The sequence below is a fragment of the Gadus morhua genome, chromosome 7 (assembly GCF_902167405.1).
Source record: "Gadus morhua chromosome 7, gadMor3.0, whole genome shotgun sequence".
NCBI classification, from domain to species: domain Eukaryota; kingdom Metazoa; phylum Chordata; class Actinopteri; order Gadiformes; family Gadidae; genus Gadus; species Gadus morhua.
In genome coordinates, this window is record NC_044054.1 from 13,055,924 (window position 1) to 13,073,333 (window position 17,410).

The window sequence follows — 17,410 nt, forward strand, 5'->3', positions numbered from 1 at the left end:
GTGTGTGTGTGTGTGTGTGTGTGTGTGTGTGTGTGTGTGTGTGTGTGTGTGTGTGTGTGTGTGTGTGTGTGTGTGTGTCTGTGATTATTCATGACCCTGATTAGCACACGTGGCCATAGGCTGTTCCATGCAAACACACTGGGCAGGTCTCTACTAATGAGCCTCTTGACTGAGGGGGCTAGGAGGCTAGGAGGCTAGGAGGCTCTGAGGCTAGGAGGAGGGGGGGGGGGGGGGGGGGGGGCTTTGAGGATAGAAGATGGGAGGGGTGGGAGGCTAAAAGAATAGGAGAATTGGAGGCTAAGAGATTGGGAAGCTTTTTGGAGGCTGGGAGATTGAGCAGCAGGGAGGCTTGGAGGCTAGAGACTAGGGGGATGGAAGGCTAGGAAGCTAGGAGGCTGGAAGGCTAGGAGGCTAGGAGGCTTATCACGGGCCTGCCGGGCAGCAATAATCTGGGACACCCTGATATTAAGGTTTAGAGTAGATTAAGCCAGAAGACGCCTATACCCCATTTCTCTGATGACGGGTGGGGTATTGGGGGTTGCAGGGATGCACAGTGATCACAGGCTGGGGCGGTGGTTCATGGGGACCCTAGCACCATGGACGGGGCTGTTGGGGGGTCCACCAGGCAAAGAAGTGCCGCTGCCTGTCTGAACCCTTGAATCCCCCTGAAGACACCCTAATCCTGTCTAAGCCGTGGCGTGGGGGGGCTCGGACTGTCTGCGGTGGAGATCAGGGTGGAGACCATCAGGCACTGGGATTTCAGACACCAAATAAAATTCTTTAGGCGTCTCTCTCTTTGTAGAAAGGCAGAAAGTAAGTGATTTTTTTTTAAATGGCGGGGCTGTCTCTGTGTGTTTCTGTGTGTGTGTGTGTGTGCGCGTGTGTGTGTGTGTGTGTGTGTGTGTGTGTGTGTGTGTGTGTGTGTGTGTGTGTGTGTGTGTGTGTGTGTGTGTGTGTGTGTGTGTGTGTGTGTCTAAGTGTGTCATCCTCTCTCTCTCTCAGCTCTTCCCAGATGCAGATGCAGCCCAGACTTCAGTGTGAACCACTTCATTAGTGCTCTTAGACAGTACGTACTACGCCTTGAAACACAAGCCACCAAAAAGCCACACACACACACACACACACACACACACACACACACACACACACACACACACACACACACACACACACACACACACACACACACACACACACACACACACACACACACACTCTCTCTCACCCAGACACTCTCATTGACACGTCGTAAAACGAAAGCAAGAAGTCCGCTAAAACCAAAAAGCTCAAATGTCTATGTCAGGGCTCGCAGGCAGCTCTCTGGGTCATATTTTGGGTCAGAGGGGTGAAGACCAGCTGGGCGTGAACTTCGTTTACCTCCCTAGAGGTTCGGAGACGACGGCTGCTGCCACTTGGCAGGCCACCGTCTCCTCAAAAAGCTCCCCTCAAAACACACCTCTAGCCTGCCTTCGAGGAGTCCCAGCTGGAGCAGGGCCAGCAGCAAGGCAGGGCCCTCACAAGACGAGACCTCTGGGCGGAAGACGCGACTGGAGCACTGGATGTATGAATTACTTATCTATAGACAAGCTCCACTGTCAGTCTTGCTTATGGCAAAGTGTGTCTGCGTCTGTTGTTAAGAGCACATTAAGACTATAAAGCCTTAACCGAGCACCAAACGTACAACTGCAGACCTTGCGGTGGATCGCAGAGTAACGATGAATTCGTGCAATTATCCAGAACCGATTTTAAAGGATTTTTTATACGTTAATAAATAATATTTTTCCTTTATTGCCCTAAACTCAGTGACAGTTCTTGAAGTCTATTTCTACTGTCGACATCTGAAGTATCACAAGTTTTCTTTTTATAGTAGTTTTTACAACGCACAAGCATTGGGTATTTCATTGGAGAATATTGGCTTTAAATCTATCAATCCACAACAAAACCCTCCAATATAACTGTTTCCCTCTCTTGTGGTTCGAGACACCATCTCGGAAAACGCCAGCCGTCTGCTTTGAATTGTAGTTGATATGCACGTTGTCATTGTGTGTGTGTGTGTGTGTGTGTGTGTGTGTGTGTGTGTGTGTGTGTGTGTGTGTGTGTGTGTGTGTGTGTGTGCGTGTGTGTGTGTGTGTGTGCGCACGTGCGTGTGTGTGCATGTTCGTAAGACCTTCCATGCCTGTTGTTCTATTCGTGTCCCCCTATGCGGGCGCGCTTGTGTGTGTATTCTTTTCCAGATGTTTGTTTGTGCGCTTGCCTGTGTCTGTGTCTGTGTGTGCGTGTGTGTGTGTGTGTTATTTTCCCGTCATTGTTGCGACTGCTGTAGTGGTGCTGGTCGGGGTCACAGAGTGATGCTAGTGAGCGGAGCACAAGGAGCTTTTCATTCGCCACCACCACCACCAACACCACCACCACCACCAGCAGACCCACCAGCAGCCGCACTATCAGGCTGCTGCAGTCTGTAGCGTGTCCACTCTCCCTGCGACGACAAGCCACTGCAGTACCCGGCCAGCCCCTCCTTCCCTCCCTCGCTCCCTCCCTCCCTCGCTCCCTCCCTCCCCCCGTCTCTCTCTTATTCATTCTCTTAGTCACTCTCTCTCTCTCTCTCTCCCTCTCGTGTTCAGCCTAGCTTTCAGCTGTTTGTGTGTATGTATTTTATGTATGTGTGTGTGTATGTATTTGTGTGTTTGTTTGTTTGTATTTGTGTATGTGTGTATGTGTGTTTGTGTGTGTGTGTGTGTGTGTGTGTGTGTGTCCATGATTGTATTGTATACCATAGACCCAGTACAGATAAGCCAGATGCGCTATATGATGAGAACCTCCCACTGAGGGAGAGAGAGGGAGAGAGAGAGAGAGAGAAAGGGTGAGAAGGAGGGAATACGTGATGAAATATAGTGCGAGGAGAGCGAGAGGAAAGGATAGGAGAGAGAAAGAGAGTTAGCGAGGGAGAAAGAGAGAGAGTGAGAAAGAGAGAAGCGAGAAGAAAAGAGAGGTAGAAAAAAAACCTGCCTGTGTATTCAATGACAGCTCTGGGAGGAAGATGCGTATGTGCGCTTATGTGTGTGTGTGTGTGTGTGTGTGTGTGTGTGTGTGTGTGTGTGTGTGTGTGTGTGTGTGTGTGTGTGGATGTGTGTGTGTGTGTGTGTGTGTGTGTGTGCGCGTGTGTGTGTGTGTGTGTGTGTGTGTGTGTGTGTGTGTGTGTGTGTGTGTGTGTGTGTGTGTGTGTGTGTGTGTGTGTGTGTGTGTGTGTGTGTGTGTGGGTGTGTGTGTGTGTGTTGGGGTGTGCACATGCACGTGTATGTAGCCTCTGCTATTAAGGCAGGTGCTGTGTATGTTGTGAAAGTGATGAAGAAGAGGAGGAGGAGGAGGAGGAGGAGGGAGGGGAGGAGGGAGGGGGGGTGCCATACATCACAACCCACCTCCTCCTCCTCCACCCCTCCTCCGTCCCCACCACGCTACACCAGAAGCTCCAACACCTAATTGCTGCCGTGGCGGAGAGCTCCAGCATGACCCAATGGAATACATGCAGCATTAGAGAGAGAGAGAGAGAGAGAGAGAGAGAGAGAGAGAGAGAGAGAGAGAGAGAGAGAGAGAGAGAGAGAGAGAGAGAGAGAGAGAGAGAGAGAGAGAGAGAGAGAGAGAGAGAGACAGAGAGAGAGAGAGAGAGAGAGAGAGAGAGAGCGAGAGAGAGAGAGAGAGAGAGAGAGAGAGAGAGAGGAGAGAGAGAGAGAGAGAGAGAGAGAGAGAGAGAGAGAGAGAGAGAGAGAGTAATGGAGAGCGAAAGCGATAGAGAGATAGAGAGATACCAAGACACACACTCACCCACCCACACAAAGAACGAAGACACACACCCAAACGCCTCTCCCAAGCACACATTGATGCACCATAAACCACTTCCTCCATCCCTCTGACCAGATCAGACCTTGGAGAGGCAAAACCTCACCTGAACGATCACAGATCTACCTGCAGGAGAATCTACCCCTACATTGACAGACAGGGGCTGCTGTCAAACACCCCATTCATGGAGAGATCTCTCGCTGATTGAAGCACAGTAGTACAAGTAGAAGGAGTAGTGGATGTGGCAGTATTAGTGGTAGTTGTAGCTGTAGAATAGTAGCAGTAGTAGTAGTAGTAGTATTATTAGTATTAGTAGTAGTAGTAGTAGTGGTAGTACTAGTAGTAGTAGTAATAGTAGTAGTATAATGCTACAGGGGGAGACAGGCACCGATGGGATTCGGCTCTCTGGTAAAGCTGTTTTCTGAGGCAGAGTGGTGCTTTGAGATGCAGAGATAAGATATGGACGGCTGTCCATCAAACACATACACACACACACGCCGCACACACACTACGTTGAAGACATCCCGAGAGAGAGAAATACAGAATAATCAAAAAAGGACCAAATCTACAGCCTAGAGTGATCGTACATTTGGCAATCTAGTCTAGGTCCCTATATTCTGTCTCCTGTTCTCTAAGGATTTTACCTTCTCTCACTCATGTCAACGTTACTTCCGTGTATTACATTTTTTTAAGAGAGAGGCTTTCTGTTGTATTATAAAGAACAGCTAGCCATGAGATGAGCCCCCCCCCCCCCTCTACACACACACACACACACACACACACACACACACACACACACACACACACACACACACACACACACACACACACACACACACACACCACACACACACACTCTAGTCTTGCTGCAATATGTTTAACCCTTTAGAAGATGTTAAGCGCTTCTTTGGCTAGACTGCAGGTGGCTAAGCTGACAACTGATACGCTGGGAAATATGCAAAGGTTTGTCATATTTTAAATCTCTAAACTGGGTATGCTTGCTGTTAATAAATTGCACAGCAATGCGTTACATAATTCCTGCCTGGCGACATAGTTGCTATATCAGGTTATTAAGGTGGTGTCGCCTCCTACAAGGCCTACTGGAGGTGGACAGTTTAAGAGATGAAAAAACAAGACGTTCCATTATCAGTGTTGACTTAGAATCAGCTATCAGACCTCGGACTATCATCTGTTGCCCATCAGTTGGCAAATGGTACCACTTCAAACTAGTTCAATGTCCATATTGTGTTTATAATAGATGAATAACAAGGATATATATTCTTTATCTTCCTTATAATAAAAAGTGCGGACACTTTAGAGAGCCAACACAAAACGCCTGCTCAGAACCGGCGTAGTGATGATACAAGTTGGTAAAGGTTTAAATAGCCTAGAGCAGCGGGAGCTGTGAAAACCAAGCGGTCTTCTGACAGTGACACTAGGTGATGGAGTTGAGTGACGAGGTCACCCTAAGATAATTGATCATCAATGATCCCCCAGGAAGTCCTCTATCGCTCACCATTCACCACCGCCATGATATGCTGATCGATTTGATTGAATCACACAGGCCTGTACAATCATCTACCTTAAAACACACGCACACACATCCCCGGGATGATAGCACTATCTGCTGAGCGTGGGCATTGTTTGATTTGCCTATTATAGCAGGACTGTGCTATAATACTGACACTACACACTGACTATCTCTACCTCATCAGTTGAGAGCATCGTTTACCGTTTACAATAACATACAAACAATGTAGAATGTACAGGCTACCAACGCTGAGTTGTTTGGTTATAGGGCCTGCAGTGTTTTCCATATTCAGATCAATCAGATCAAGAATATTAAGACGATATTAAGAATGACCGCTCTGTTCAGGGGAGCGCACAAAAGGACGCGTGGACTCTTACCGGCTACGGTGCATCTATCCATGTAATTCAGGACGTTCCCGAAGCTCAGGATCCCGGCGGCAGCGGTCGGGGTCCGGCATCTCATCAGCGCAGCGCGGAATTTGTGTCCGGGCTTGCAGGGGTGGAGTTCCGCGGTGGATTTCAGAGCGGGACTCATGCTGCCGGAGAGCGTCTGCACCTCATCCGAACTGCTGCAGCCCTCGATCTCGCATCCATCGCTCTCCACACACATCTTCTTGCACGAAAGATCCAGTGCAAAGGAGGACGAGACAAACAGGGGCAGAAGGGAAAATAAAACGTGTAACAGCGGAAAAAAAGAGCGAAAAAAGATCCGACGTGGAGTGCTTGTGGTGTGTGGCGTTGAAATTATTGGCTGGAGTGTTTCAACGCGAGACGCACTCCTTGGGTCATGTCTTTAGTAGTGCAGCGACGGGCAATGCGCTCCTTAGTGATTTTTCTATGAGGCTTGAAGTGCTAGTGTGGTGGGCGTGCCGTCGAGGCTCCGCCCCTAAGGCCAACAGCCAATGATTGGTGGAGGCACCTGATTCTGTACAGAATGCGGGGAATTGCAACTTGAGTGCGTTGACATCTCAGGTATGTTGCTGGTGACTTCTGCTGTCTTGTCTGCGATAGCATTTTTCTCACATGGTGATGCTCCAAGAGATAAGCTAAGTAGTCTCACTATCAGTGAAATAATTATTTGCGCTCAGAATAATAGTTATGGCCTACTAACAATAGGCTATACATAATAGTAATTAGAATATCTACTTGCCAAATACTATTTATAATAATTCTAATAATAATTTGTGTGGTTGCAAAGCAAGCCACTTTAATGTTTTTATAGTTATGATTATCGTAACAACTTATTATCATTTAGCCTCTCGGTTCTTTCAACTGACTTGTTGAGCAATTCCTCCTTTCTACCTTTTCTCTTTTGATTTCATGCTTTTATGCGGACAAAAACGTACCTAGTTACCTGTATTTTTCCATTTTCTGTAGGCCTATCTATCTGATTAAATGGCCAATCAACGGCATAGCCAGCCCACCTCTATGTGGACCATAGTCACAGCCTTCTGGGGATGTGTGCATGTAAGTAGGTCAAACGCACGGCAACTGATGGTATAAATCTCCTGCATGTCTTCAATCTGGCACACAGGTAGAGCTGGCTCCACACTGGGAATTCCATTTCTAGAGGTCAGGGATGTGTACTTCTCACACAGAGACACACACACACACACACAGATACAGACACACACACACAGACACACACACACACAGACACACACACACACACACACACACACACACACACACACACACACACGCTGGAGTGTCTGAATGCGTTCACGTACTTGTTTGCACCTGCATGTGTGTATATGTTTCCATGCCTGTGTGCTGCATATGTGTGTGTGTGTGTGTGTGTGTGTGTGTGTGTGTGTGTGTGTGTGTGTGTGTGTGTGTGTGTACATGTGTGTGTGTACACGTGTGTGTGTGTGTCTACCTTGTGTCTGAAACTTTGGGACCATGTTAGGAACAGCTGACTTAATCAGGAGTATCTTAAAGAGAAACTTAAATGTAAAAATGGAGAGTATTGTCACCACGGTGCATGAGGAGGACATGTTGGTGCCTCGAGACATTGTGGAAGGAGACTATGAGGAAGGTGAGTGCCATGCCGGCGGAAACCCCTTGGGGACTCCCTGCTGGGGGTTGAGGAGCCATACAGAAGGACCCATTAGGCAGTGCCGGAGGGGGCGCTGGACAGCACAGCGCTAGCTAGCCGGCTAACTAGGGGTTGAACTTGGTTGAGAGCTGAGAAGGGACCAACAGTCGATAAGCCTTTTGTTCTCTCTAGCGACCGTGGTCGTTCAAAGCCTGCGTCGCACACGGTGTTCTGGTCCGTCTTCTGCTTGGACACCATCAGCCTAACTACCAGCACCGCAGGGCAGGAACATCAAAGCCGAGACAGCAGACACCCACGCCAGAAGACCTGGTAACAAATCATTGGTGTTCTTATCTCAAAGCGTATATCCATCAGGTAAACACGCTTCTTTGGAAGGCCGTGCAGGAGAGATAGGAGCGTTGGAGATTGGAGAGGGGGGAGGAGGAGGAGGAGGAGGAGGAGGAGGAGGAGGAGGAGGCAAGCTTCTTCGATCCAGGCACCGATTGGGGAGTTCCTCTGGCTCTGGCTCCTTCAGCTCTTGGCAATGCTGTGGTGGATCTCAGGGAGCAGGGCTGAAAAGGCTTCGGCACTCACAGAACCGAAACTCTGTTCACTCAGGTCCAGGTGGTCACACGTGGAGACCCCTTCTTGTTGCGGGGGATCGTTTTTCATTTGGTGTATTTCCCTAACAGCCTGATTAAAGCTTGTATTTCCTTCATCGCACACAGGAGTACTCTGGTACATATCTATACATCAAATGGGTAACCCGTAACATCGAGTGGAATCCATGTCATTCAAAGTAGGGTTGAAACAAAGCAAACAGTGTGGTTGAGCGAGAGGCTCATGGGAAACCGTGACGACGCATCAGTAAAGGGAGTCGTAACTATTGAGACGGAACAACTCGATGATACACGTTTTGGATTTCAACCTTTATTTATCCAGACATGTGAGTTTCAATCTGACCTGACCAAAAGGACAAAAACAACAACAAAAGAACATGTAATATTTGGTAACCAGAGTGTAGAAAGGAACATAGAGCGTTCTAAGTCTTCAAGGAGTCCTTTGAACACATCAAGGGAGACTAGATTACTCGGTTGTAAGTCTTCTTGCCTGATGCCAGGATCATGGGTCTGCATAAGGAATTGCTTTCTTAACCAGCTCAGTCCTGACCAGGGGAAACCAGGCCGTTAAGAGCTGGGAACCCTCCTTGGGATGTTCTGTGGAGGATCAGGGGTGCTAAGACAGTGGAAGTCCGCTCCCTCACTCTCTCCCTATTACCCAGGGTGCCCCCCTCTAAACCCCTAACCTCCCCTCCTCTCTCTTTTCTCTCAGATGTTTTTGCGATGCTGGTCATGTCTTGGGGATCATGTTTGTTTTCCACAGTGGCAGACCGTTTTTTTTTTGGGGGGGGGGGGGGGGGGTGGAGGGGGTGTCTCTGTCTGCCCGCTGGCGTAGCTCTGCTGTGTGCCTTTGAGCCGTGGAGTCATACACACACACACACACACACACATGCCGAACACACAAACGCACACACACACACACACACACGCACACACACACACACACGCACACATACACGCACACACATGTAGACACACACACTTACACATGCATACACACCCACGCACACACATGCACACACACACACACACATGTAGGCAAACAGTAACACGCACATACACACACACACACACACACACATGCAACACGTACACAAACACTCACACACACACATACACATGTAGACACACAGTAACATGCACACACACACAAACACACAAACGCACAATCATACACACAACACACACACACACCCCTGCCTTCCTTCCTGTCTGCGCTCGGCGGAGGCCAAGGGGCTTGCGTGCAGGATGGGAGATAACCTCCCCTTAATCGCAGAAGCCCAGTGCGTCTGTAGGGCTGATAAGCTGGACTCCCTCTGCATGCTAACGTGGGTCTGTCCTCAAAAGTTTACATCCCTGCCCCCCCAACACCACCACCACCACCACCAACCCCCAACCCTTCTCTTTCCTTGGGAGAAACTCGTATCGGAGCCTCAGGCGATGCTGAGCCAGGCCCCAGTGTGTTTCATAAGACCGGCGTCTCTGCGGGCTGTACCCTGAGCAAACATTCACGGTCAATGCGGTCGGCTTCGGATCAATCCAATCCCTCCATTGTCCACAATCTCACACTCAGGTGTGACTGTTGGTCAGTGAAGTCCCTCGCTATTATGTTCTGTTTATCGTTATTATTAAATGACATGTGATTAATAATTTAGTTGTGAATGAAACCTGGAGAGCCAATCAAGGGACTGACTGGTTCACGTTGACACGTGACGCCTCTGAGACATGTGTGACACACATGTAGATGTCCTCTCCAGCAAACACAACATGTATGAACTTTCCCTGCCCTATTGAACAGAGGTTCCTGCACAGACCAAAAGGCTTCACTCAAGCTACTGTGTACATTTATCATTTCTATGCCAGAGAACAGACGTTTCGGTCCCCTTGAGTCAACATGTTTTCCTATATGGTCCTTAAGGATTATCTGAATGTGCCTTGACCCTCCCCGGGTCTGTCCTGAGTCCACACCCAAACCGGCTATGGAAGTTCCTGTCGGCCGCGTCTGACATGGACAAAAGTCTATCTATGGGGAAACATGTTTTCGCACTGATAGCGAGTGAAGCTGTCAATTCAGCTCTGTTTGGCTATGAGGCCTGGCGATCAGATAGGAGCTGAGCCGCAGAACACGACCGCAACCCCCGGAGCCCCGTTAGATCTCAGAGAGCCGAGGGGGCTGATTTAACTAAAGACCTCCACATTAAGAACTGATACGACTGTGTTGAGGGGCCGCTACGGGCCTTCTTATGGCCGCACTCTCCCTTTCGACACCAGAGATTGTATCGTGGAGCAAACGGGTCTTACTCTCCGCCACGGCTCTATTCTTGAAAGGGGGAAACGTAACGTCTGACCCATTTTCTATTTTCAATTCCTGGTTGCAATTCCTGGTTGTGTTGTGTCAATAACAACACCGATGGTCAAGGAAGTGTTTGTGGGCGCGCCTGTGGCTAACCGGGTTAGAGCGTGGACCATTAAGGCTCAGTCCTGATTGCAGCGACCTGGGTTTGATTCCGGCCCGTGATCCTTTGCTGCATGTCCTCCCCTCTATCTCTCGTACCGTCCTGTCTATCACACTCCTAACGCTTTATAATAAAGCATAAAAATGCAAAGATTAAAAAAACAGGAAGTGGTACAAGCAGTCAGACAGGTCACGGAAGAGTGAGAAACGTAATAGGAAGCAGGAGGTGGCAGTGAATACTAAATACAGTTGGGTGTTCACCTAAAAACATCCCCCGAAACGAGAGGACATTTTTTGCTATCAAAATACTATTCCACCAAGGTAGCGCGATGGCAAGATGAGGAAGGCTTATCTCTGCATGTCGTCTTGGTCATCATCATCATCATCATCATCATCATCATCATCATCATCATCGCGTCCTCCGCCGTCAGACCACCCCTATGTCCGCCGCCGGCATGCGTCTGCTGTCGCAGGGGGCTGCAGCCGTCTGGCCTGCGGTCAAGCTAGCAGTGTGGGCCTTCTGCCAGCCTGACCTCCTCCCTGTGATCACCCGCGACCCCTGACCCCTCAGCTGACTCCTCAGCAGTCTGTCTGACTGAAGCCAAGAACTGAAGTGTCCTTCCTTACACGCTTACACACACACACACACACACACACACACACACGCACACGCACACGCACACACCAGCCCCATTTCACCACCATGTGGCTCTTCTCTCCTCTAAGTAAGGGAAGATATTTGCATATTTTATCTCTCATTTTGATATCCTTGTATTTTACTGCCCCGATATATCAGAACAAAGCCCTACTATATGCAAACTGGCTAGGTATACATAATGAGGATAAGGAAATGTAAATACAATTTTTGCATTAAACCAACTCACTGACCAGTGGAAAAATAACTACCCAATAAGAGCGTAGTTATTTGTGCGAGCCGACCCAGAGCTGTGGCGAGATGGAGACCGGAGGACTGAAGAGTGCGGTCGGTGAGGATCTTTCACACGTTGTCGCAGGTAGCGGGAGGAGGAGCCTGTGGGAGTCAGCGGGGACTAAATATAGGCTTCAGGGTCCATGGACAACCTCTTTCATCTACCTGTTTCATTATTCATCCCCAACCCGCCCAGGACGCCAGACCCTTCGTTTGGGTGGGGTCATCCGTCTCAAGAGTATCTGTCTGGGAGCAGAGAGCAAGGGCTCCCTGTGCTTTAACCCTCACCTTCACAGAGAACCATAAATACCCGGGCGCTAGAGCGCAGGTGAAAGGAATAGCATAGAGTCCCAAACCATCGTGTCGTTAACATGAAGAGAAATGGCTCGCTACTTCTATTTGTGTCCTCGGTGTCCCCTGGAGGCCACCTTGAGAGACCCTACCTGCTCTTAGTGATCTGTGGCTGAGTTCACCGTCCCGCTGGATCAAAGGTGTATCACGGAACAGTAATAGGGTTCTCGGTGAAAGGACGTCAGGGCGGGGATGGACTGTAAACGGCTACAGGAAGACACAGAGATGTTTTTCCCAGTGAAGTGTCCGCGCGGTGGCAGGGATCTGTATTTATAGATGGGATGGATCTTTGTAATTACTCTGGCTTTCCTCTGTGAGCCGCCGGCCCCTCCTCCTCCTCACAGTCCCCGTGACCACCGGTCCTCCTAAACAGGAATGCTAAATACATGGACCCAAAGCGCACACATGCCATTATGGGCCCAACCTCAGCCTTGGCTGCACACTTCCGCTGTATTTCACATGGGGCCGTGAATAAGGCTCACGGCGCAGTGGGAAAGGGTCTGGGAGCCCTGCAGCTTTTCACCAGAGCCTCTGCTGGTTTTTAGTTACATTCATGCTTTTTTTGGGTCTTTATCAGGTACGGAAGTGCATGTTAAACATGCATTTTGACGGATGTGGATTGTATGCGTGAATGGTGTTGTCACATGTCGTCATAGTCCTAACAATAAACGGCTTTCCTGACTGTTCAAATTCACCAACCACTCTAGATAATGCACTTGCATTTCTATTGGTAAAGTTAGCCACACAAACTTGAACGACAAATGTATTAATCGAAATAAATGTATATTTGCTCATCTGCATTTTTTTCGATATTCTATATATTAATTTCTAATAAAGACACATGGTTCTGCACCAAATAATAACAATTCTAGAGAATACTAATAGTATTCATCGTTTGTTACATTCATAACATGTTTGCGTCTTGTCACAACCTATTACATATCATGTTTGTTATGTGTTGCTGTCGAGACCGCGAGCGGACAGAGCTGTCCCTCTATCAGGGGAAACACAAACAGCCGGGCGCTTCTGGTGGAAGCCTGCTGACTTCCAGAGAATCACACAAGCATTGGTAAATATGATGTCACCGGGCTGACGGGGGGCCTCTGACAGCGAGGGTGGGGGGCGGGCGTGAGGGGCACTTGACGTCACACGCGGTCCACCTGCTGGGGGCTGATAAGGACGGAGTGTGCCACTTCACGGCCACAGATGTGGTTTGATGGCCCCCCAGCCGGCCTCGTAGGAGGGGGCGCGGGCGAACACGGGACAGATACACCGTGCCCACTTCTGCGTCATTCTACTGTCATCACAACACACACCCCCTACACACCCCCCCTGAACACACACACACACACACAAAGACACACACACACACGTGCACAAGTCCTCCACTGCTGATATTACGCAGCAGGCGTCGTTATCGTGGTTACTGTGTGTGTGTGTGTGTGTGTGTGTGTGTGTGTGTGTGTGTGTGTGTGTGTGTGTTTGTGTGGATGTGTCCAAAAAGTGGCCCTACGCTCCACGTTGGAATGTTCCAGTGTTTCTGAGTAAACACCCGCACATCCGCTACTGCTCCCTGGTCTGCCACCACCTCCCACCATCAGCCCACCGACCCCTAGCTCTATCGGCCCCCCCAGCTCCAGCATTGATCGTCCCAGACAATTTATTAGGCATTGTGGCAGCTTCCTGTAAGGCCGGGGTCAACAGGGGGAAGCCGGCGAGGTATGCTGATAAAGTGGGCCGAACCACGGTTCTCACAATACCTATTGTGTTTTAATGGCAGGTTTAAACTGTCGCAGGGGCCAGTGTTTTTCCGCACATACCTTTTGGCATACGTGGTTGTTCTTTTTTGCGCACGCTTTTCACTTACTGTCCTCGGCTGGCTCGCTTAATCTACGATGAAGCGATTTCCTCGTAGTCACGGTTCCGCCATGACAAGAGCGTCGACGCAGCTTCTGGGAAGGGAGGAACCCGCTCTCTTCCACCCCTCGAAACGCCTTAACCGCGTTGGGCCTGAAGGTTAAGGAACAGATACAATGGAAGCGCCACACTTTATTTTTGGTGATTATCACTACAAATATTAATTTATATTCAGTTAATATTTAGTTATAGTACTGAGTTGTGTAGCATCTTACCCTAGCTAGCTATCTTTGTTGTATACAGGGAATGGGTTAACCTAGTGATGATCATTAGTGCTTTGCACTTGGCTCTATGAACATCCTTACTGTACCGACAGCATATTATTTCACTTTCTTCTGACAAATGTACGTATTGTAAATCGCTTTGGATAAAAGTGTCAATGTAAAGGTAAATGTTATCACAAATAAAACAACAAAGGTTTTTCTCCTCACTGATTGGATGAGCATTGACCCCAGGGTTGGCTTGACCTTGTGCGTGACCTTGACTGGAGGTTTAAACCACCAGCGCCCTGCAGTTCAACCGTCTCCAGGAGAAATATGTGACGAGCTGACAATAGAAGGATTAACCAAGGGGCCCCAGACTCTCCATAACTGCTTTTTTCGGACAGTTTTGACAGTGATTGACACTGTGACGTTTGGGTATCTCAATACATGACACGTGTGTCAGACTGTAAGCCTGAGACTTGACAACAGCTTGAGATGAGCAAAGGCTAAACCTATCGTATTCCATGAACTCATTTGAGGTTGAAGAAGTGCAGTTGCAGAATCGCTTCAGGGCTAATTCTATACAGGCCGATGCTAATAGTGCTATTCAAAGAGGACACTGCATGAATACGTGAATTATGAGATATGGTTTTAAACAGACTAACGAGCAGTTAGTGTAAGGTTTATGATACAATTTCACTTAAATTAGCCAAATTATGAATATATTGATACAGGGTTATTCCATTAAATGATTCAAGATATTGATACAGGCCTAGCCTACGTCTTAAGGATTTTAACCTCGCCAAAGAAAGCTGATCAGAAAAAAGGAAATGTGCAAATGGAAAACGTAAATCAACTTCTTACTCATAAACAAAAAAACATTTTTTTGGTTTTTCCAAAGAATTTGTCAAAGTGCAACGTAATAAATTAACCAAGGACTCAACTCAGGTCAAGCCGGCCTCTGGGATAATGCGCCAGAGAACACCATTAACCGCATGTGGTGTGCAGCTTGCCTTGACAGGTGAGAAATGGTGGTGCTTTCTCGTCTGCTCCAGAGTTCTTCCCCAGCAGTAAACAACCGATATTTCCACACTCGTCCTCCCAGATGATAAGACATCTTTAGACACTCCACCCGAGGCCCTCCGAGATAGGCATGATGCTTTGGTATCGGAGGCTTTTTAAACTAAATGGCTCCATCTAGTGGAAAACCTGGTCCAATTTTGACAGGTTTCTGGATACGTAAGGATAAAACCACACAACCTAATACTCTTCGAGAAGGACTAGGTTTGAAGGATTAAGGCTTTATTACCAGTAGTATAAGGTTACAACAAAACATGAGGTGGTTTGCAAAGAACTCCTGAACAGTCATCAGGTACCGAGTTATGGTGTGTTCCAGATGCCTCGTAAACCAGCCTTACGACTTGTGACGTAATTTCCTGTCTCGTAGCACTGGAATAAAGTAGCAATCAAGTGTGTAAGAGCATTTAAAATCAACAACAATGGCTGTGCCCGTGAAGAGATTAATTTTCTTTGTATTTGTACCCATTACAAAGAAATTGGTACAAAAATTTGTACCAATTGCTACTTTATTCCGGTCGCCAATGTCTGGCTGTGCGTGCCGTGCAATACAATGTAAAGTTGTGTTGTTTGTTTTCAAGCTGAGGCCTGTTTCAGGTAGCTGGTTTAACATACTCTGAGTTTAATCCTGCGCTATGAGTTGGTTGACTTAGAGTTCAGGGTTGAAAAGCAACTCTGGGTTTTCGGTTTCAGAACAGGTGATCAGCGTTGGCTTAATCAACTCTGAGTGTGTTCACGCTGGGTTGGGGGCGTGCCTGTTGACTATAAAGAGCCATCATCAATGGATCTCTGATAACATGATCAAACATGGACCAAAAACGGAGATCCAGTTACTTTTCCCCCACGGAATTGGAAATTCTCATGCACGCATATGCAGAGCAGTTACCAATTTTCACCAAAAAAGCAATACCGCCGCGGCAGCGAGAGCGCGAGAGAGAGCTTGGCAGGAAATTGCTGAACAAGTCAATGCGTGAGTAAATAAAATGGTAAAATAAAATAAGAGGAAAGTTAATATCTTCCACTTATTCAATATGTAAATTGTGTGTGTGTGTGTGTGTGTGTGTGTGTGTGTGTGTGTGTGTGTGTGTGTGTGTGTGTGTGTGTGTGTGTGTGTGTGTGTGTGTGTGTGTGTGTGTGTGTGTGTGTGTGTGTGTGTGTGTGTGTGTGTGTGTGTGTGTGTGTGGTGTGGTGTGTGTGTGTGTGTGTGCGCGCGCGCACAGGAACAACCCGAGTTGCCCCAAGAGGACTTGGCCAGCAAATAAAAATGAAGTATAAAATATAGTTCAAACAGGTAAACTAATGTTTAATTGAAATCAAATCAATTGTGCTGTTTTGCTCGCTCTACCTAATTTAACAGCTATATTCAACATGTGATGGGTCTATATTTATACATTTCTCAGCCACCCCAAACACTGCCAATAATTTAATAGGATTTAAAATATATTAGAAGGCTACACCTAGGCAAAATGCATTGTATGTATGTATACATATATGTGTCTTCAAAATGGCGCTTACTGAATATTAGGGTAACATTTTCCTCCATGTTAGCAAATCGAAAAAAGCAGAGGCCGGAAGACTGGAGGGGGTCCACCACCTGCAGCCTTCACAGTGGCTGAGGAGATGGCCCTCAGCCAACAGAATATGCGTCCTGTGGCTGAGGGCATCCCTGGAGGGAGCTCCTCTGATCCCCCCCCCACCCCCCAGGATAGAAGTGCCTTTATAAGATGTTGGTTATTCAGAATAATTAAATATGTACACGCAACCCAGCGCGTTGCAAATTAGATGGGGCAATATTCTGGCTCAAGTAATAATTTCACTGTCTAATCATCTTCTTCCAGTTACTGATGGCGTCATCGCCCTACTGGAACCAGATGCCCTCACCAACCTCCATGCAATTGTAACAATTCTTCACCTTCCACAGATTATAAATAATGTCTTGATAATTGCTGAACACAACTGTTAATGTCATTACAGGAAGATGATGGAGAAAACATTGTCAGCGGCATTTGAAAGGGAAGAGGAAAGGCCTATTGAGGTTATCACCTTTTAAAAATAACCTCTAAAAGTTGATGATAGCGTTGTTACAATTTAAAACTGACATCTTCTTTCTCTCAATCAGGATGAAGAGAGGCCATCCACTTCTAATTCACAGCTTACCTCTGTAAGATTCTCCCTGGAATTATAATGAAACGCTGTACTTGGCACTGTGAAATCCAATGTCATCTTTTGCATTCCTATAGCTTCAGTCAAAGAGCTCTATAAAATCTATCTGGAAAAAACAAATAAATAAAGCAGACTTGGAAATGGACCACATAAGGCAAAAGATGCAAAAGGATGCTTTGGAGATCCAAATTTTGGAACATAAGTTAAAGGTGGGTGAGGTGCAAACTTGGATACTGTTTCCTGCTCCAAAAACATACCCAATATGAATGACTTCTTTTTTTTTTTGTGCTTTCA

The 17,410-nt window shown here is 47.6% G+C and overlaps 1 protein-coding gene and 1 long non-coding RNA gene across 4 annotated transcripts in view; one reads left to right on the forward strand and one right to left on the reverse strand.

The window, feature by feature from the left end:
* Positions 1-6,207, reverse strand: part of spns2 (SPNS lysolipid transporter 2, sphingosine-1-phosphate) — a 76,466-nt gene extending 70,259 nt beyond the window's left edge. For 2 of the 3 annotated variants that reach the window (XM_030360505.1, XM_030360506.1), the window contains exon 1: positions 5,743-6,206. In XM_030360505.1, the coding sequence (XP_030216365.1) occupies positions 5,743-5,974 (232 nt within the window). In that variant the 5' untranslated portion in view covers positions 5,975-6,206. Of the gene's footprint in view, positions 1-5,742 lie in introns of all 3 variants that reach the window. The other variant, XM_030360504.1, reaches the window with a different exon arrangement.
* A 10,559-nt stretch (positions 6,208-16,766) lies between these two features.
* Positions 16,767-17,326, forward strand: LOC115547582 (uncharacterized). Its single transcript, XR_003977391.1, has 3 exons — positions 16,767-16,988; positions 17,073-17,114; positions 17,194-17,326. It is a non-coding gene; the product is annotated as an uncharacterized LOC115547582 (long non-coding RNA).
* Positions 17,327-17,410: the final 84 nt, after the last annotated feature.